Source organism: Phycomyces blakesleeanus, assembly GCF_001638985.1.
Source record: "Phycomyces blakesleeanus NRRL 1555(-) unplaced genomic scaffold PHYBLscaffold_25, whole genome shotgun sequence".
Classification (NCBI taxonomy): Eukaryota; Fungi; Mucoromycota; class Mucoromycetes; order Mucorales; family Phycomycetaceae; genus Phycomyces; species Phycomyces blakesleeanus.
Window position 1 is genome coordinate 487,916 of NW_017265158.1, and position 21,125 is coordinate 509,040.

General features: G+C 37.2%; 7 protein-coding genes across 7 annotated transcripts; 3 read left to right on the forward strand and 4 right to left on the reverse strand.

Annotated features, from left to right (window-relative positions):
- Positions 1 to 27: 27 nt before the first annotated feature.
- Positions 28 to 1,665, reverse strand: PHYBLDRAFT_188728 (hypothetical protein). Its single transcript, XM_018439552.1, has 4 exons — positions 1,518 to 1,665; positions 1,129 to 1,457; positions 393 to 952; positions 28 to 305 (listed from the first exon to the last, which is right to left on the reverse strand). The coding sequence occupies exons 1-4, from the start codon at positions 1,561 to 1,563 to the stop codon at positions 131 to 133; spliced, it is 1,110 nt and encodes a 369-aa protein (XP_018286434.1). The 5' UTR covers positions 1,564 to 1,665; the 3' UTR covers positions 28 to 130.
- A 115-nt stretch (positions 1,666 to 1,780) lies between these two features.
- Positions 1,781 to 2,554, reverse strand: PHYBLDRAFT_136423 (hypothetical protein). The gene is made up of 3 exons (XM_018429787.1): positions 2,521 to 2,554; positions 2,027 to 2,309; positions 1,781 to 1,942 (listed from the first exon to the last, which is right to left on the reverse strand). Exons 1-3 carry the CDS (start codon positions 2,529 to 2,531, stop codon positions 1,919 to 1,921), a joined length of 318 nt encoding a protein of 105 aa, XP_018286435.1. The 5' UTR covers positions 2,532 to 2,554; the 3' UTR covers positions 1,781 to 1,918.
- Positions 2,555 to 2,863: 309 nt separating this feature from the next.
- PHYBLDRAFT_68949 (hypothetical protein) lies at positions 2,864 to 5,361 on the forward strand (the record flags this gene model as incomplete). The annotated part of the gene is made up of 10 exons (XM_018442032.1): positions 2,864 to 3,376; positions 3,426 to 3,665; positions 3,720 to 3,818; positions 3,903 to 4,076; positions 4,136 to 4,348; positions 4,406 to 4,500; positions 4,543 to 4,675; positions 4,746 to 4,889; positions 4,945 to 5,156; positions 5,229 to 5,361. The coding sequence occupies 10 exons, from the start codon at positions 2,864 to 2,866 to the stop codon at positions 5,359 to 5,361; spliced, it is 1,956 nt and encodes a 651-aa protein (XP_018286436.1).
- Positions 5,362 to 9,625: 4,264 nt separating this feature from the next.
- On the forward strand, positions 9,626 to 10,461 carry PHYBLDRAFT_160160 (subunit B of CCAAT-binding transcription factor). Its single transcript, XM_018434127.1, has 2 exons — positions 9,626 to 9,961; positions 10,105 to 10,461. Exons 1-2 carry the CDS (start codon positions 9,719 to 9,721, stop codon positions 10,321 to 10,323), a joined length of 462 nt encoding a protein of 153 aa, XP_018286437.1. The 5' UTR covers positions 9,626 to 9,718; the 3' UTR covers positions 10,324 to 10,461.
- Positions 10,462 to 12,253: 1,792 nt separating this feature from the next.
- On the forward strand, positions 12,254 to 15,265 carry PHYBLDRAFT_68952 (hypothetical protein; the record flags this gene model as incomplete). The annotated part of the gene is made up of 11 exons (XM_018442033.1): positions 12,254 to 12,357; positions 12,407 to 12,575; positions 12,640 to 12,839; positions 12,915 to 13,133; positions 13,185 to 13,571; positions 13,630 to 13,676; positions 13,734 to 14,000; positions 14,064 to 14,209; positions 14,277 to 14,564; positions 14,635 to 15,138; positions 15,200 to 15,265. The coding sequence occupies 11 exons, from the start codon at positions 12,254 to 12,256 to the stop codon at positions 15,263 to 15,265; spliced, it is 2,397 nt and encodes a 798-aa protein (XP_018286438.1).
- A 167-nt stretch (positions 15,266 to 15,432) lies between these two features.
- Positions 15,433 to 16,995, reverse strand: PHYBLDRAFT_188731 (hypothetical protein). Its single transcript, XM_018439553.1, has 4 exons — positions 16,724 to 16,995; positions 16,145 to 16,562; positions 15,933 to 16,085; positions 15,433 to 15,853 (listed from the first exon to the last, which is right to left on the reverse strand). Exons 2-4 carry the CDS (start codon positions 16,196 to 16,198, stop codon positions 15,680 to 15,682), a joined length of 381 nt encoding a protein of 126 aa, XP_018286439.1. The 5' UTR covers positions 16,199 to 16,562; positions 16,724 to 16,995; the 3' UTR covers positions 15,433 to 15,679.
- Positions 16,996 to 17,651: 656 nt separating this feature from the next.
- On the reverse strand, positions 17,652 to 19,447 carry PHYBLDRAFT_127661 (hypothetical protein). Its single transcript, XM_018429180.1, has 7 exons — positions 19,398 to 19,447; positions 19,266 to 19,318; positions 19,092 to 19,195; positions 18,866 to 19,034; positions 18,694 to 18,794; positions 18,399 to 18,623; positions 17,652 to 18,328 (listed from the first exon to the last, which is right to left on the reverse strand). The coding sequence occupies exons 1-7, from the start codon at positions 19,418 to 19,420 to the stop codon at positions 18,227 to 18,229; spliced, it is 777 nt and encodes a 258-aa protein (XP_018286440.1). The 5' UTR covers positions 19,421 to 19,447; the 3' UTR covers positions 17,652 to 18,226.
- Positions 19,448 to 21,125: the final 1,678 nt, after the last annotated feature.

Consider the following 21,125-nt stretch of genomic DNA (forward strand, 5'->3'; position numbering starts at 1 on the left):
TATACCACAAAAGTTATTGAATTAATTCAGGTGATGTTGTACAAATGTAAACTAAATTTACTATTCTTTATTGATGATAATATTCCCCTATTAAGAAATTTGCTATTGTTCAATATAAAGAAGCTATAAATCAAGCCAACAGGGGAGAAGTTTCACTTGGTTCTCCGCGTTGGCGCTTGAGAACCGAGGAGAACACTCCATTGAACACAAACACTCCCAATCCAAGCATCACAAAGCCAACCAGTTCAAGCCAGCTAAAGTTGTCCCAGCCAAAGTGGATGGCCACTATCCAGATTAATGCAATTCTACAAAACGATTAAGATTTGTCATTATTATTATTATTGTTTAAAATAAACGGAGGTGGGGTCCAAACCACAGCTATGTTCTCTTACCTAGTCATATCCACAGAACTTCCTCCGGATATACCCATCGAAGGGCCAAAGGCAAGACCAAAGAAGTTAAAGGTGGCGACAATAAGAGATAAGGCAATGGCGGACTGCCACAGGGCGGGGTGCTGAATTAAATCAGCATAACCAGCTTTGATGTCCAAAATCTGTCCAACTGTTGATTCAGGATCGTGCACAAGTAGACTAGCAAGTAACACGCCAAGAGCTACCAAAAGACCACCAAAGACAGCCTCGGTACCCATAGCGCGTATAGGATCAAGTTGATACTTCTTCATCAGATATTCTTCAAGGACATATTGAATAGTAACAAAAATCTGGCTGCCCAATAACAGTAGTGGACCTAACCAGCCCTCTTCACTGGACAGAGCCGATGACCATAGAATCATGCCGGTACCAATAAACATCACAAGAATTGCTGGTAGTTCATGGCGCAAGATTCGACGCGACAAGAACAAACAGCCCGAGATGGCAGACAAACCGGTGATGCTGCTTCTCATCATTTGAAAGACAGAAGGCGTGGAATAAATGAGACCAATATTAGCCAACTATTGATTATTATGATTTAAATATCAATAGAAATAATAATAATCATAACCATAGCCATAATGATTGTTACAGTGGCAGTGGTAAAAAAGATCGTGGGATGATGTGAGTTTTCTTTTCATGTAGCTCCTTCTGGTTATATATCTACATTTAAATAATTTCGAGTGCGTTTACTTACTAGGATTGCGGATATATCGCAAATACTGGGAAATATAAAATAAAATGAAGACCAGGCGCATACAGAGGTGCGTTGAATAGGAGGAGAGGACCATTCTTGTTGAGAGTCAGTTGCAGAGTCGAGAGATTGGTGTGGTTGAAGTGATCCAAGTACGGAAGGGTCAAGGAAAGAAGGTGATTTGGTCAACACACGGATCATCAAGATGCAAAGAATCTCGCCCACAAATATCATGATAGTTTGTAGGAGTGGTTGATGGAAGTAGTGGGGTTGATCGCTGCCATCCAGAAGTTGATGATTTTGGAATGTAAGGATCAAGGGTATGCAGACACCTTTTTTGGGTTCAGATTATGAGCACAGAGACATTCGAGAAATAGAGACACTATACTTGCCAGAGACCAGAAGGCCAAGGGTCAGAAGAATGGTAGAATACCCCATGAAAAAGTTAAAAGTTACAAGACCAAGAAAAAGAAGAAAAGAAAGAAATAAGAGGATTGCCAAAATAGACTGTAAATTAAACAACTATAATCTTTCTGCTGCCTGTATCTACTATATTGTATTTGGGTATTAAGCTCAAAGAACAACAGGCTGTAATCAAACGATGTGACCATTCCAAATATTTTATCCTTCCTGGTGTCACCCTATTGAAACATATACTTGTGGTTGCAGTAGACTTTATTGTAGGACCAAGAATTATATATATAAAATGATAATACGCATACACAAACGTAAAGAAAGATTTGAAAAAAAGACAATCCCTTGTAAATGTACACATTTCACTCTTTTATGTTATTTAGACGTTGGAGGGATAAAGCATCTATAAAGATTTATTAGTATTCAATTCCCAAGATTCTTCAACCAACATCAACAATTTTTTTAATAATAGTAAAATAAAACTTACGATGCGGACGCTAGCGCCAAAAACCTTGGGAGGCAAGTTCTTGCGGAAACGGGCCTTGACGACACCGTTGGAACCGTGAGTGCGGGCAATACGACCCCAGATCACACGGACCTTGGAACCGTTGACTTCACGCTGGGCACGGTAAACGTAGGCAATACGCTTGCCGAGGTAGAACTGAGCGTCCTTGGTGGTCTGGACACCTTCGACCTGGATCAAAGAGGTGTTGGGGTTCTGGGCGCGCTTTGCACGCTCGTAACCGAGGACACGGCCCTTGCTGTAAAGACTATAGTATTATGAGTTTCGTGTCCAATGTCGAAATGTAAAGTCCATATTTTCGTCTGTGTCTCTTAAATAATCGTAGTTGGCTGGTTGTCGTCTTGTTCATATGTACTTGTGATTCATTGCATATGTATATTCATCCATCTTCATCCATCTCCACCAAATCGCATCCACCCATCCATCAATCCATCCATCTGTTCAAGTTGTGTACGTACCGTTGAGACATGATGCAACTACACACGAAAGAGGAGGATCGCCTTAGTTTGCTTGCGAGTGGTCTCTAGAGTCACTTTCCCAAAGTTGGGTCAATTTTAAAAATCCGACTTCCTGAACTCTCGATGAGTTTATCTACTGCAAATTACAGGCTGTCACATTTTTCCCGAACCTGAAAGAATTTGGCAGGTCCAGCACAAACTGTATTTCTATTCTATTGTTATTATTATTATTCTTTATTAGTTTCAGCCGCGTTATTACTTTTACCTAAACAAACCAAATCTATACTCATAATGAGCTTCAACAACACCAACTTCACTATCAACGAAATTTGACGATGAGCATATGATTCGCATTGCTCCAGAATACGAGCATGAGAATCCCAAGGTTTCGGAAACCTTTGAAAATGAAGCTGCTTTTGCTCAATGGTTCGAAACCGCTGCAATGAGACATGCTAACTGGAATTTTATCAACACGCATGTGTCTAAGGCTTCCTACAGCACTAGCAACCCGGAAGACGTTTTGCAGACTTTGTACTTGGCATGTGACCATCATGGCCTGCCAAGAAAACATAAGAAAAAGGCTGAAGACAAGCTCAAAACTAAGAGAGTCTGGACGAAATCTATAAAGGATGGCTGTAAGGCCAAGATTATTAAGAAGACCTTCCGTGATGGACAGGTTTCCATCGAGTGCTTGTGGCAACATGACACTCACCAGCCTGAAAAGGTCCAGGATATGGTCCGTTCCAGACTCCCAGCTGAGGTGAAGCAGTGGATTGTTTCCCACGTGGATAACAACATGGATTGGAAGGCAATCAAAACCCTGCTTCGTATCGATCCTCGGCGCTTGGAAGAGGTAGTAAATATAATTTCTTTTTATTTAATTTACTAACTGCTTTGCTCTGTAGCTTGAAGCTGGTCTTGCCATTTCCAGCTTCCCGATGTCTCTGCGCATCAACTACCATGATGTACAGAACGTCATCAATACTCGGCTGAACAAGCTGTCCAGACGAAACGCTGTTGACCGTACCAGTGTAGAGGAATGGATGTCATTCTTGAAGAATGAAAAGGGCTGTCTTGTCCACATGAAGTTCTACGAGGGCAACGGCCCGTACCTGCTCTCCTGGATCTCTCCCTGGCAAAAGAAGGTAATATTTGATTTAATAAACACTTGCAATATAATAATAATAATTTCCAAACAGATTCTTGAGGCAGCTGATGAGTGGTGCATTGACTCCACTCATAAAACGTGCAAGTCTTTGGTGGGGTCAGACAAGCACTCGTATCTCTATATGATTGTTGTAAGAAGCAACATTACAAACAAGGGTGTCCCAGTTTGCTTCTTCATCACTAACGCTGAGCTCACTTCGACCTTGGGACAATAGCTCACTTGGGTTCAGTCAAACTGTGATCTGCGCGTCAAGCGCATAATGATTGGCTGCAGCCCTGTTGAGATGAGTGCTCTCAAGGATGTCTTTGGGCAGAGTTTTCAGGTCCTTTGTACCAGTGGCACATCAAGCGGACATGGGAGATGCACATCAAAAAAAGATGGAATATATGTTAAAATAACTGCTTTAAAATAAAACTAATAATTATTAATATTTATTTGCCATGACAGGTAAAGATTACTGGTGCCACCCATGAGTCGAAGAAGGAACGAGATGCTGTCCGTGTCGGCCTGAACCTTCTGATGCATGCAAAGAGTGAGCTTGTCTTTGAGCAGAAATACCAGGAATTTCTTTCCCGGTTTTCTGAACACGGAAAATTCATTGAGTACATTGGTACACAATGGCACAGCAAGCGTGAGCTGTGGTCAATGACGCGGAGAGAAGTAAGTTAATATAGATGTATTTTCTACTGTTTATTAACTGTCTATTTCTGATATTAGGAGGCCAGGTTCCATACCAACAACCTGGTTGAATCATATCATCATATCTTGAAAGCCTACTACTTGGGTAGTTCAAGAAACTTCTGGGTTGACCGGTTAGTTTATATGTTCTCCTAAGTAGTAGAGCATGACTATAGACAAGAGGGTCTCAAGATCATTTATGGGTTCAAGAAGCTTGTTTTAACACATACCGAAAAGGCAAAGAAGAAGGCACAAGCCATTGCCTACAAAGATACTCTTGGCATGGTCGAGACTATTGAAGACAATTCGGTAAAAAATATTACTTTTAATATAATGAATTCCCTAGTATTAATATCATACTTTTATTTATCTATTTAAGATCTACAAGTGTCGCTCCTTTGCTGACAATTCTGTTTGGTATGAGCTCTTGATCAAAGAGGAAGTGCTGTCAACCTGCTCTTGTCCAAACCCAAATCATTTGTGCAAGCGTATTTTTTTTGGTCTGCAGGATGATGGGACTTCAGTACTATCCGATTAAAGAGCTTCCTATTGTTCAGAATCAAGACGTACAAGCGTAGGAAAGAAAAGAAGTAAATGCTGCAGCACAGGATAAGTTGCGCTGTCTCGAGTTTACTGAGATTCAGAAAAGCTTGCTCAAAAAAATTGAGCAAGCTGTGGAAAAACGAAATGTCATGTCTATTGACATTCCCTCTGGAATGGACGTTTCTGTTCGTATCCTGAGGGATTGTTTGTCTTCCTTGGAAGAAGCAGAAGTTGCTCCCCAGCAGAGGTACATTAAGGAACATTTAAAGCATACTTTATTAATATTTATTCTTTTATAAATTTATTAATAAAATCAAAGAACTTTGCAATTTTACCATCCTTTTGTTGACGAAAATTATAAAGTTCAAATGAACAGTAACTGTTTATACTTTGTAGCAATTAAAGGTTTCCCAAAAAATACAGCAACATTACTTCTGATAGGGTTGATATAAAACTTTATTATAAAAACAAAAACAACACCTAAAATGCTGCGAGCAAGAGTTTTCTAAAGAGATGATATATCTTACAATAGACTTAATTGGTGGTTACAAAATAAAACAAAATAAAACAAAAGAAAAGGTAAATAAATCAACGAAGTTTAAAGTGGTTATTGAGCAACTTAGCGCTAGACAGATGCATTTTTTTTTGAATAAGTATAGGTGCTCTCAGAATTGTTTTTTGGTAAAGAATTGTTTATCGAAAATCAATAACGTTCCTTTTTTAGAAGAGTGAGATGTGCCAAATAAATGTGTTATCGTCAGTACTGTACTCTAAAGATATAAACTTATTTTAAAGTATGTTAAAGGAATATTTTTTTCTTGTGCCTTTATTACTAAGAGAAAACTTGTAATATTCAGCTTTGAGCAAATCTCTTGGTATAAGATAGTATACTGTACACTGACCTTGAATAAGTTTACGTATATTACCAAAAAGGAAATTTTGAGAAAAAGCACCCATTGTTGTTTTTATTTATTTTTTCATTCTTTTTCTCAATCAAATCTTCTCATGTCTCCTAAAATCATTAAACAATCTCGTAAAAAGAGTCCCGAACTTTCAGATTACATGAAAGGCAAGATTGTGGGTGCTTATGACTTTGGAATTCCCATGGCTAAGATTGCGCGCAAGTATGAGCTACCCTACACGACAGTGACAACAACCATTGAGGGAGTGAAGAAAACGGGTACTGCCCTTACCAAAAAAAACGTGAAGGGAGACCTGTTCTCTTGAATGATTGTGATTTGAGAGCTCTGGGAAATATTGCGCGCAATGACCCAACTGCAACATTAGACATGATTACAGCTGAAATTCAGGAATCTTCAGGTGTACCCATCAAGAGGGATGCTGTTCGTAATTCCTTAAAAAAGATTGGTTTACGCTCTTGTGTTGCTGCAAAGAAGCCTTTGCTAAAGGAAAGGCACATAAAAAACAGGTTAAAGTTTGCAAGAGATGCTCGTCGGCGCAATCAACAGTGGAATCGGGTAATCTGGAGTGATGAGTCCAGATTCATGGTTTATCCAAGGGCAGGAAATGTGCGTGTTTGGCGCACTCCAGCACAGAAATATAGAAGAGGCTATGTACGTCCAAGAGTACAAGGCGGAGGAGGCTCAGTGATGGTCTGGGGGTGCATTTGGGCTGGTGGAATGGGAAAACTTGTAATTGTCGATGGCACGCTAAATCAGACGAAGTACATAAGACTCTTACGACTTCATTTTATGCCCTGGTTTCGACGCCTTAAGCAAAGGAAAGATGGCGAGTTCATTTTCCAAGAAGATAATGCACCCTGCCATAAAGGTATTTTGGCAAAAGAATACAAAGAAGAGGTGAATCTGCCAGTGATGGCATGGCCAGCAAACAGCCCTGATCTGAGCCCAATAGAAAACATTTGGGCATACTTGGAACGCCAGCTGAGAGCTAGAAGGGTAAAGCCAACGAATTCACACTCGTTGGCCAGAGCTCTTCAAGAAGAATGGAAAAAAATACCGAAGAAAGTAGTGAAAGCACATTGCATGTCAATGCCAAATCGAATCAAAGAACTTAGAAAAAATAATGGATTCCATACCCACTATTAAACTTTCTAATAAATTACATATACCTATTCACATAGCTAATATATATTACTCATAATTATTTCAGAGCTCTAGCTATACGTTAAGATGATAAAAAGATGTAAAGAAGTTGTATATTTTCATTGAAAAAAATCGGGATTTTAAAAAATACTTAAATTAAATATGGGTCAGTGTATATTGTTTGAGTAGAAAACTACCGGTTGATATAGTAAGTGAGATCCTGAAAATAAGATATAATAGTAAGATAAAAACGATTCTCAAAGGCTATGCTGATAATGATGAAAATACACTTATATTTGGACATCAGAAATATTTTATACCTGCTCTCTAGCACGGGTAAAATGTACGGGCGTTAAACATATAGTTCCTTTTTTCGTAAAAATATACTTCTAAAAAAGGAACATCATTGTCTTTCGATGAAGAATTCTAATCGAAAAAGAATTCCGAGAGCACCTTTATCTCCCACTTTCAGTCTATTTTTTACTGTGTGACTCTGAAGAAGGCAGATAAAACAATAATATTTTTATAAAGACTTGTACACCTGGATTAGCCTTCTTTTTCGTATATTATTAACTTTCTTTAAAAAAAAACTATTTCAATATTTTTTGCTTCAATATAATATTTATATAATGTATCGTGCACCATCTCGAAATCAAGAGATATTTAAATCAAATATTTTAGCTATATCTGAATCTGGTCGAAACCCCATGCCACACGAGATTGGCAGGGCCATTGTCAATGAATTAAAAGTAAACCAAAATTACAAGGGAGCTGAAGAGCTATTCCAGGATCTCATTAAGAGAATGAACATTGTCATCAGTGATTCAAGTGGAAATAATACAAAATCTATTGGAGAAAATTGTCGATTTATAGATGGAGATTTATTTCGAAAGGCAATCGCTGCTCTCGTACGCTATGCTCCTAATCCTCAACTAGCGCTTAACTATACCACGTTTTACATGCGCGACATTGAAGAGCCTCTCCGAACCCAAACTTCAGAGAATTTTGTGCTTGTTAATTTGATATATGTTTACTCAAAGTCTAAATCAAGTACCTACCTGGAAGATGCGTTGGATTTTGTCAAGCATGGTATTACACGTGGTCTAGCTATACAAGTGCCTCAAGGAGCCTCACGCAGCTACAATGTTTGCCCAAAAGTATTTGACACCGTCTGTCAACCAGTCCTACGCTTTCATAAAGTCCAAATATCAAAGGACAGAAGATGTATTGAACCTATAAGTAAGCTATATTAATATATGCTCGTAAATATCTTACAAAATCAACTGTACACTTTTTGACATCTTGGGTTGACCAAAGTCGATCCTATGGTTGGTTTACTGACAATATACATATATAATAATCCATTTGCACAAAAATAGGTGATTCGGGAAGAGAGAGAGAGAGGGATTTGTGTATACAAAAACTTGAGGATAGGTAGTTTGTGGATACTAGGACAGTCTTGATAAGCTTGAATTGCTTCTTGCTTAGCTACACACCATAAATAAAGAATAGTTTTTTTTTAAAAAGAAAAGTTAGTTTCTACTCAAGAGAGCTCAGAATAGAGGCTGTGGGCGTTATTAATATTCTGGCTATAATTATCTGTAAATCTAAGTTAGTGCTCCATATTTTGTCTGGTATACTAGTCAGATAAAAATAGTTTTTGTGGGGTCTCAAGACATTTTATGCTTAACAATATAGGCAACTCAATGAGAGCCGGAGAATAACAGGGGCAGAATAAAAGGAACCATTTATTTGGACGCAAAGTCCTTTACCGTTATAGAAGAATCCTACGTCCAAGGACGCTACAAATCCACACTCTTTTTATTAAAGTAGTCTTGTTATAATAGTAATTGTTGATCGTCAGGGACCAGATATAATTATTGGATTTTTTGTCACAAGTCATATTAAGGTGGTCTGGTAAAATAAAAATGTTGACCGCCTAGGATTAACGTTACAGAAAAGACAAATTCAAAGTGTAGGAAAGGTTTCTTTGGTTGGTGGGATACTAGAATTAACATTATCAGCTTCAATAAAGTTGAGGATTAACCTATGTGTTACATAAAGATAGCTACAGTGTGATCCAAATAGGTTTTGCTATTAAAATGTGTGAAAGATCAATCAGCAGTGGCAAACCTACTAGACAATTTATCTACCGAACTTGATAAAGAGCATTTTTATTTTTATTATTATATTTTGCTAAACTTCCTCTAATATAACCTCATCTGCCTCTTCTTCTAATTTCGCATCCCAAGGAGAGGCAGCCGCCAACCACTACTCCCACAGTCTCAACAAGAGACAGGTATGCACTAAACCTCGCTCATTTTAAAGAAAGCTTAATTGACGAATTTCTCTTTTGGTTGAAGTTTTCAAGTACTTAATGGATTACATCATCTGGATCTTGTTCTTATCTGTAAGCATTGTGAGTAGCTTTAATTCCCTTGTTACAAAGCTCTATAATAAAATGCATTTTGTTGTTGTTATTCATGCTTGTAAATAGATAGAAAGATAAAGGTATATACTCTGGTGGCATTTTAGTATAATGCAGATATTCTGTGCAACTGACTTCAGGGACTGTCTTTTTCAATTTCAGCAGCTACTATAAACAGTAACAAAAAATTTGGATGGTCGACCAGTTTTTACCGGTCGACAACAACTAGGTGAACATCTACTGTAGCCAATCCTTTCCTTTGTGTTTGTTTGGACTCAATCGTTCGCGCCACATCCTGTTCTTATTGGCCAACTTATGACCGATCCCTCTGTACAGCCACACCATCTCAATGAGGCAAACCTATATTCAACATCTCTTGAGGATCCAGTTATAATAGACCATACTACTGATATAGGCCCTCGTTCACAAGCAGTACCCCAATCAATGCAACCTCAGTATGATACGATTAAAAACATTGATTATCAGCAACTACCTCATCACCAACACCAACACCAGCAGCAACAGTCTCATCCTCAACAACACATAGGATATCCTATGGTATGATTTCACTCTTACTATTTATTCATCCATTAGCACAATAGCTTTTTGTATCACCACTAGCTACCTTTGCATTTATTTTGTCCAAGTAGCCTATGCTGGGGTTTCCTTCGCGGTATATGACTTACCATTCAATCGAGCAGCATACTATTATAGTTCCTGAACCAGCTGACGAACCACTTTATGTAAATGCAAAACAGTACCACCGTATCATCAAGAGAAGACTTGCTCGAGCAAGACTTGAAGAACTCACCACGATTGCAAGAGGACGAAAACCGTATTTACATGAGAGTAGACACAAACATGCTATGAGAAGACCACGTGGCCCTGGTGGTCGCTTCTTAAGTGAGTTTACTGATTGATAATTTCGAGCGCTTTGCTAATGCATTTGAATTATTCGTAGCTGCCCAAGAGATTGCCGAGTTTGAAAGGTCTTCCAAACTTCCTGGTAAGGCCCAAGAGAATAATCCAAACGCAGCTGACTTACGGGATGACTAGAGAAAACGAAATAATGCACGGAAGGAAGATAAAGAAAACAAAAGGGAAGGCTAGAATCTCTTTTGACATGTACATATAAAACTAATATATTCTTTTTTTTAAAAAAAAAGAGAAAACCAAACACTTCATTCTCATCATCCCTTTTGTTAATAAAATAATACTTATTATAAGAAAGAGTTTGAATGTAGTCTGATGCTAATCATATTTGTTACTGTGAAAGTGATACAAAACCTCTGCAACTGGAATCATTAGAACGTTAACAGCGAGATACGTATTGCGTCATCTGAATTGTGGCCTCTGTCGTTTCGATGTGAACACACTTGTGCTGATCCTCATTGGATAAATACAGTGAAACACATTTGTAGGGTACATATTATATAATGAAAAATAATGGCAAATTGTTTAATATGTTACTTAATAATTTAATACTTTTCTGTACTGTTTATTGGAAAAGAAGATCCATTCATGATAGTTAGTAACTCTTAAAAGTGCGGCTTGCATGTTTAAACTGTGTGCCTTGTATAGCGTTCGCTGTATACAGATGTATCTGTAAATAAATAAAGTCCCAATATCATTTTTTTAAAAGATAATAATAATTATCAAAGAATAATATTAGGCAGGTCATTTTCAAGATGTTTTATTGTTTTGTTTTGTTTTTCTTAACCCCCCCTCTAATCTACATACTTGACAAAGCCAAGATTCAAAGTACATGGTACTGAAATCTTTGGATTTATTTGATCAAAAGTACTTTACGAGATAGGATTAAGTAATTTTCTCGCTTTGGGATTAGCATGTGTTATAGTTATGAGCCAAGAAAAAGGAAAAATATAATACTCTTATGCATTAAAGCAGCCAGCTTTAAAGAACACTGCCAAGTATTGCTTAAGACTAATCAGAATTTATTTCTGCAGCCATTGAAACCATTTCGCCACTATATCATTGGTTTCGATATTATCACTAGTGTTTTATATATACATATATACAAACATATAGAATGAAGTAAATAAGCTAATTATTATACCTATTTATCGATAAAGTACAAGTTTTTAAGCTATAAACATATTCTATTGCAGCCCATTGAATGGATATTACAAAAATTGTGTTACTTGGCCTCTAAAATTCATGTGTAAATCCAGGTCAACTTTAATTGCCAAAAGTGGCACTCAACTTCCCTATCTCGTACTGAATATCACACCAAAGTTCCACAAAAGCCGTTGTATTTTGGACAAAAAAGCTGTTACATAACATATTGAAGAAATCATACATAATGAATTGCTCAGATAAATGAGTTGAGAGGGTAATATTTTATATTAAATTACTTTTGCTATACATACAATTAAACACATAAAAGTATGTATATATATCTTTTTTGGGTTTACACAGTAGTCTGTTGAAAGATATGTTGTATTCATGTCGCCAAGTATTTTACCTGGTTCCGATTCCATCCTGAAAGACACCCGATAGTATTATGTATGATCAATGAAAGACATATTATAAATAAAACATCAATACTTTTTTTTTTATATTTTATATTTTTATTTATTTTTTTGGGGATTATCAATTAAAATCAATCAAAAAATATACATTGTGCCTGTTCTCTTTTTCTTTTATACTTCTTTAAATACTTTCTCAAGTATATTTCAGCGCATACACAAAACTTCGGCGTGACTTGCTAGACTCATTATTACATTAACAGCTTCCTCATTTCTTTTGCTCACTCTATATTTTGTTTGCCTGTGTACGCTATCACCCAAACCAATTTCCATTTGATACTACTCTATTGATTTCTTCCTTATGTCAAGTCCAGACTCGGTATTTCAAAAACCTGGTCCCCAGCCAACTACGCGACGATCAAGTGTCATTCCAGATGATGATGTTCCCAATCTCGCTGTGCGATGGTAAAAGTTCGTTTTGAGATTTACTGAATCTTATATATTCTCTTTGAAGGTTTCATGCGATAGACAGTCCTATAGTAGACCCTATCTCACTACGAAGAGCAAAAACCCTCCCTCGCAGTGCAACAACTCCTATCCCAAAACTCAGAACACCTTCTAAGAATTGGATGCCCTTTTCGAAGCGCGACTCGATAGCCCTCGAGAACGCTTACCAGCTAAAGGTTGTGCTATTTTAGTCAATTAAAACCTATTACTTTCAACTAATATTCATTGTAACTTACCTAGAGCCCAAATTCTAACTCTAGCGTCACAGTCAATGAAGATCATCTATTTGAAGTAGATGTGGCACGACGTATCATCAGTCCAGTTTACTGGGAGGGGCCTACATTTGAAGTCCGAAGAGCCACTTGGTTTATTCAAGGCGATGGATTTAAATGGATTCCATGTGAAGAAGTCCTGGCTGAACAGATTGAACTTGGATACTAGTGAGTCAACCTTTCTAAGAAGTTTTATAGTCACCAGAAATCTATTTTGAACTAAACAATTCAAAAAATAATTAGTAAGCACAAGCCTTATTTGGTCCCAGTTGAGGAAGTAGATCCATTAACAGATCCTTCAGAGTCCAATGGCGATGAAAATGCAAATCAAGCTGCCCTGGAACAAAAAAGACTTGAAAAGACTCTCTCTGAGAATTCGGTTGAAAAGCAATGGAACCTTTTGGGTAGCTATATTGGACAATATATTGTATATACTGGTCCAAGTACTGCCTGGCTATTATAGTATGTTGATGAGCAAGACTTTGTTTATTTGACACTAATGAATCCGAGTAGTGACACAACTGGCGGAAAGATTGCAAAGACAATTATCACTCGGTTAACAAACAACCAAAACTTGGGTGGCACACGGTTATTACGCGGGTATCCAGAGGTTGAGAAACAAAGCCAGTCTACACCCCTCACCCATTCAGCACCTATACCTCACAAGGATGTCAATGCTGTAGATATTAGTGAACTTGCCGAAACACAGTCAAGAGCTATTAAAGATAGAGTTGAAAAAGATAGAAGTTTCCGAGAGAGAGACACCAATCCCGGGGATGGAAAGTGTAAAGAAAAGAATAAAGCCAATGAAGACATGCATCGAGAAGCCAACGATTATTTGAACGAAGATAGTGAAGAAGAGTTAAGACCCATAGATCACCTTATATTTGTAGTGCACGGGTAAGTAGATTAAAATACATTTTAAAAATTGCTTTTAAGTATTAATTACAAAAAATAGCATCGGACAAAGAATGGCAGAGAGAACAGGACAGAATTTTGTACACGGTAAGATAGTCAAATGTAGCGAATGATGTATCTTAATAAGTTAAAATATTATTGCAGATGTCAACATGTTGAGACAGACACTCAAGACTGCCTTCCCTACCGCGGTCAGTACATTACCAGGAGATACTCCTGTAAACGGTATCCAGGTATTACCGATCTTGTGGCGCCACGAGATCCAGTTTGGAATGGCCAGCGAAGAAGAAGAAGGCAAGGAGTCTGATCTCGGTATGCCCGATGGTGATGATGGGTCCCCAACCCTCGATGAAATTACACTTGATGGTGTGCCCAATATTAGAATGATTGTTTCGGATGTTCTTCTCGACAGTAAGTCTCTCCCAAAAAATGGGGAGGTCTTTTAGCTAACTGGCTTTTGCTTTAAAATCTCAGTCCCTCTTTATATGACCCATAACTACCGGGACCAGATGGCCCAGGCCATTACAAACGAAATCAACCGTATCTACGCCACATTTTTAAAGCATAATCCTGGGTTTGAAGAAAAAGGCAAGGTCACTATCCTAGGACATTCTCTGGGTGTAAGTATTTGCCTTAAATTGTAATTTAAGAAATATGTACCTTTTTTTTTAAGACAAAACTCTGTAGTCTCTTTTGGCATTTGATATTCTTACTTCACAGCCAATCCCAGGCTCAACGTCTTTGTTTTCAAAGATTACGGACAATCTTATGGGTTCAGGGGAGAAGAAAATACCTTTGAGTTTTCCGGTACAAAACTTTTTTGCACTTGGATCACCACTTGGAATAATGTTACTTCTTAGAGGCCTCAAGATTGCCTCCCGTAAATCGCTTGAACCTGGACAACTTCCATCTGATCAATCACCTGTAACATTTTGTTATCCTGCTGTCGAAAATCTTTATAATATTTTCCATAAGGTATTCCTTATTTTATACGCAATTACCTTTTATTGATTTTATTGTAAATTTTTATATACACATACATTAGTCAGATCCAGTGGCATATCGACTTGAGCCCCTTATTGCACGCCATTACAGTGTAAAGCTGAAACCAGAACAGATTCCCTATATTAAGGGAGGTCTCAAAAGTGTGATTGATGCCGGATTTCATGTAGGAACGGATATTGCCACACGTGCAGGAGCAATGTACGAGTCTATAAAATCCGGGTTCACCAGCAATGTTTTTATGCGTGGTCTTGGCCTTGCGCGTCCTTATGCAAGCGAATCAGATATTAATTCCCACAGCTCGCCCCATTTGACGGCATCATCGAGTGAGCCTACAGATATGTCCCGATCGTTACAACACCAACAGCATGTTCGACCAAATAAACCCACGGATCGCTCGGTACAAAATCCGCGATCAATTGACTCAAGTGGTGCAAAGAAAATGTTACAGCTTAATCCATCTGGACGAGTCGATTTCTGTCTTCAAGAGGGGATACTCGAGAATCCTTATTTAAGTGCCCTCAGTGTCCATCTCTGCTATTGGCAGGTAAGACTTCCTAATTTATATTTCATAGCACATTAACAAAATCTTTGATGCTTCACTATAGGATCTTGATGTTGCTGCATTCTTGATTCGAGAGGTCTATAGAAAGCATTCACAGCATGTCAAATAAATTCATTGCACTTTTTATAAGCATTATAACCTCATATAATTTTACTACAGATAGGGTTTGGGCATAGAAAGTCCTCTTTGCTTAGGATTATTAGACATAATATTGTGTACATTCTAGTAAAAGTTTAAATTGATTGAAATTAATCAGCACATATTGACGAAGGATTTGATATTGTTAAACTGATATGATTTATCCCAGAAACTTCTCCATTTGTTTTCTTTAGAAAATATTATTCATAGAATAAGGATATTAGGTGTACAGTATGATCCTGCCCGCCAGTATGCTAATTATGAAGATAATAAAGAGGATATTTCATATGTGTATATGTATGTGTGTGTGTTCATGGTGTATTTTAAGTAAGTTTCTCTTCTCTTCTGTTTTCTTTCTTTTTCTCAAGACATCTGCTTTTGTATTTTAGTTTCCAAATGCCTTTGCAACCCTGTCAGCTACGGCTGCCTCGGGGTTGGAGCCAGGAAGAGGAGAGTTGGGATCATATGGCTTGGGAAGTTCCAATCCAACACGATGAGCTGACATTTCAATACGCTTCTTCTGTTCCAAGACAATGGCAGCATATTGATCGCGGAGAATCTACAGAAAAAATATAAGCCAATATGTACTTTTCACTCGATTAACACAGTCATGGTTATATATATATCTATATATTTGCCTTGTGTTGTCTTGAACTCTTCAAAAAGATAAGAACATTGTCTGCATTCTGAACAAGGGCCGAGACCTTTTTGGGATCTGTGACATCCTTGTTCTGGCGGAAGATCGACTTGAGTTCTTTAGCAAATGTGTCATTGTTGGCACCTTTGGTATACTGTTTCACATTAGGTTAATACAGAATATATTAGAGAATAGAAGGATCAAGATTCTTACTTGAATGTTGACTTCTCTGAGAAGATGACGATAGGAATTCAAGACTTGAGACATGATGTATAATATGAAAAAATACGGAAATGTGAAAATCAAACTTGGATGGAAATACAAATATAAAGGAACGGCTGCAAGTCACAACTTCCCTGGCCATATTCATTTTAACGTTTTAATGTATTGGCTTGGAAACAACCTGTCGTGAAAGAGGATGAGTGCCAATATGAAACAATCAATTGAATAAAAGAAAAACTTGCTATAAAAGTAAATCTAAAACATCTATAATTTTTTTTTTAAAAAAAGGGGGGGTGCTGGTTGGGGCGTGGAGTCGTTATTCTTGACGATCTATTTTCACAATACACAATTTTCTCTTGGCCATTGATGCGCCGCTCTCTAGACCCCCGCGTTAAAGTGTAATGCTTCTCTGGAAACCAAACGCATTTTCTGTTACTGGGTTATGACGCAAGGTCTTAAAAATGATAGTACATAATTATATGCAATTTAAATAATATATATAAAGGTAGAGAATTTTTGATCTGGAGTATCCTTTACTTCCCAATAACTTTGATATGCCTGAAAAAGTACCTGATTGGGCCAACAAACCCATCTTGGGATTTTCAACTTGGTCAACCCAGATCCTTGATGACGTTCCCGGCTACGGTGGTAAACATACTGCACCATGGTAATTTTTTAATCACGATTGTTATAATCGACAATAAGTAACAATGCTATAGGTTCAATGATAAGATCATTCGAGAGATCTCCGATGTAATGAAAGCCAAGATGCCTCAGTATCAATACATCAATCTGGACTCTGGATGGTAAAGCTAATGGTCTTATTCGACAGTGTTTTGAATATTAATCAATCTTAGGAGTGAAGGTTGTGATGAGTTTGGACGGTGGGACTACCGCCGAGATTTATTTCCTCACGGGATTCGTGCATTGTCGGATTATTTGGCTAGAAATGGACACAAATTAGGATTGTACATATTGCCCGGTATTCGGAAAGAGGCTATAAAACGCAATGCACAAGTAAAGAACACCGGCGTCTATCTCAAAGATCTTGTCCTAGAAAAACGCCAAGGAAATGGATTCAAGGGCTCTACCTACATGCCTGACAAACACACGGATATAATCCAAAAGTACTACAATTCAATTGCTGAACAGTTTTCCGACTGGGGGGTCTCATTTGTCAAAGTTGACGGATGTGGTCCAGGAGGAGGAGATCCGTTTTATCCAAATCAGTCTCCAGACAACAGAGCTTGTTTAAGGATGTTATCGAACGCATTTAAACAACACTCCATATGGCTTGAGATTTCTTGGTACATGGACAGTGATTATGCAACAGACTGGGCAGAGATCGCAAATGGGGCCCGGATCTATATAGATATCGAATCTTATTCCACAAAGACCATGACTTCATCTCACCGCGTTTTTCAACGAATAACCCAGACAGCAAACTGGGCAGATCTTCAAGTAATCGGTCCTCGACATGGATTTTTTTTGGATTTGGATGTCGTTGTCGTAGGGATGACAGTGGATGGAGTATGCGTAGATGGTCTGGATAATGACGATGTTCGACTTTCTTATATCTCCTTTTGGGCGCTCGTTAGTTCTGTGTTCTGTATTGGGGCTGATCCTCGTTGTATTCCAGAAAAGTATCTCCGTATGCTCAACCATCCTGTTATAATTTGCATTCACCAATCAGGGATCATGGCTCAGCCCATCCGGTCTGGGAATGCTTGGCAGAATCGTAAACAGGTCTGGTGGAAGCGTATGCCAGACAATAGCATTTGTGTTGGCCTATTTAATACACATGTCTACAAGATTATGCTAGGGCTTAGCCATGAAGTCAAATTTAAACTTTCAGATATTGGATTGGAGTCTGCAAGTATTAAAGACATCTGGACAGGAGAAATGCTTGGCGTCTTCAACGATACTTATAGTGTCTCATTGAGACCAGGTCAATGCCAGATGCTATTATTAACCAGCCATGGAGTACATCACTTGTTATAATATTTTCTGTATATATTAGTGTAATAGATACACAGGATGTATAGATAAAGTAGTTATTAAATTAAGCCTAATTTATTTAGGCTTTACTATTAGAATCATAATCAATAACATAATAATTAGGATCAACAAAAGGATCAGCTTTCGTTTCCGTGTTTTGTTTTGATAACGCGATCCCTTTGAGCACAAAATAAACAAGTAAATCATCTATGCTTTCGAATTTGCCAAGCTTTGCTGTGCTGCTTACCTGGTCCAGCTGTACCACGGCTTCTTTGACCTGAACTGTCGTTTGTTCTATGTTGTAGTCGATACGATCTAGCATCGAACCTTGATCGATCACAAGTGTCTGTAAATCTCTAAATATTTCGGCCAATTGATGGATTGACTTTGCAATCTGGTTCACTTCTCGTTCTCGTTGGTCAATCACAGCCTCATTTGATTCCAATACCGCCAGCTGCGATTCAGTGAATCCCTTTGAAAATAGCCTTAGTCAATAATAATAATAATAATAAACTCAAAATGAATACTTAAAAGATACTTACAACCTGTGCATCTTCGTCTAACAAAAGCTCTGCTGCTTCATTACTCAGACTAGATTCTAGCCCAAGTATATCTGCCTTTCGGTTCTCTTGTCCCTGGATTTCTTAGCTCAGTTTTTAGTGCTATTTCATTTGTTTTCTTCTTTTTCATAGTCCCTCCTCAGAAAACACATACTTTGTAAATAAGTAGACTGCTGCTTCCTAAAAGAGGAAGATACTTCTTGAACTTTTGTCGCCAAGCTTGTCTGAATATTTTTGGCTAATAAATAGTCCTGTTGGCCATCGCTCACATCATATCCCTCACTGTGGATACGTTGAATGTCACGTTTGATACGATAAAATTCCTGTTATAATACCTTTTTATTAGTTCCACCTTTAGAATATACTCCATAAATTCTTACATCTGTAATATCAGACGTCAATCTTTCAATAGCCTCTTCATCTGATGACCGATCGTCAAACCCAGGAAGTAAATGCTTACGGTGCATTCCCTCGAGTCTAGTGACTGAAACATATACATGAGATGAGATGTGCATATAATACAAAAATAAATATGTCTTATAACCAAAGTTTACTTTTCTCTTTAATGTGATCGAGAGCATCATCGACCTGATCTACAATGTCAACCCTAAGAGCATCAATTGTCAATTATCTTTGGAAAAGTGTGATTTATAAGTGAGATTATAAGCTTTGCTTTCTCATTTTACCATTGAGGTGGCAGGACGGACATCTCAATTATGCTGTCCGAGCTTTCAATCAAGCCTTCTCGTTCTGTTGAGCCACCGGATAGATGAGTTGAGCCTTGGCTGCGTGCATACGAATTGCGATATTGAAGAAAAAGGAGTGTGCGGCTTCGTGTGGTCATGTTTATGGAACTAGGCGTCTTTGAAGAAGCAAGGAACAGGATTTCCCTTTTTTGGTTGTTCTATGAGGTCACATGTAGTATGCCTTGGAATTTAAGGATTCTGGAAGACTTGAAGACACTCTAGTCTGTATATACAGTCACATACTAGACACGTTTCTATCCCAAAGGTTTTGGAAGTGATGAATAACAGTCTCAGTATTTGTACAAGAGACCAATTTTCCTTGGCGAATCAAAGTAGTATATCTACAGATTTATAGTTACTCTTGGCTATTTTCATTTATCTTTTGACATTTTGTGGTACGATTAAAGTTTCTTTCTTTCTTTTTTATATTATCAATTTTTGTATTGAGGGTTCATACTTGTTCTTTTTTTGTACAGCCTACAGTATAGTATCTAATTAAATTGTATAAAAGGCACACAAAATACAATAAGATCTGGATATATCTTTACTCTTCATTTGAGCAAATATAGTATATCTTCCTATATATCCTTCATCGCTCCTGAGCTATAACAAGTTTTGTAAAGAAAAAACTATAGATTTTAGATATATTACTTGGAATATTTGCTTTACTTTATCTTCTTGATCCAGTTATAGCTGCTGAATAGACCCGAATGTTACCACAATATTTCCTATTTTATCCTCTTCATATTTGTCTTTTGAGCTCGTTGGAAACTTTTTTTTTGATATTTATTTCTAACAAAGTTGAACCCATAAATCAATTCAGCATTTTTCATGTTAATTGAATAAAATTTCATTTGGACGAAATAATTAAAAATCCAAAAATGAAATACGCTTCTTTTGATCGATTGATTTTCTTGTTTACATGTCATAATCTAAAGGTTTGGATTGTATCAAGCAGAACTTTTCTAATTGTCTCAGTCTAGGTGTAAATCCTGTAAATTATGCTGTAAGAATTTTTGGGTAGACAAGTGAACAGATCACTAGATCTTAGCATGTGAAACTGTAGTAAACTTTTGTCTTTTGTCTTTTGGTTTCTTTGCTTGTTCAATTTAAGACCTAATATTATATGTAAAGTTACATAAGAACCAACAGCCACCAGAATCTCTTGTGTGTTTTGTAATTATATTTTGGTTTTTCTTTATTGCTATATCCAATAAATCTAATCAGAATTTTTACGCTTGTAGCTCAAGATTATTAAGAAAATGCTTGGAAATTATATATTTTAAAAACATCAACATGGAATTTCTCTACTTTTATTGTGTGTAAATAATTAGTAGCACAGTGTATTTATTTCAGCAGTATAAGTTTTCTCGAAGTATTAATATTCATCAAAAATATAAGAGTTGGTAAAGTAGTATATTCGCCAATTCTAAATTTTGTAGAACGAACTTTTTGTTTTCTACAGTGCTATATGCTCATCTAGGTATTAACCTATAATTGTACTCAATGATATTTTGCTTGTTTATTTTTTCTTTGCTTTAATAAAAAGCTTGGCACGCCAACATATATACAAACAAGACAAAACAAAAGACATGTATATTATACTTGCTGATTAAGATTGATATTTGGCTATATTGTATAAAGTTTATATTTAAAGATAATATATAA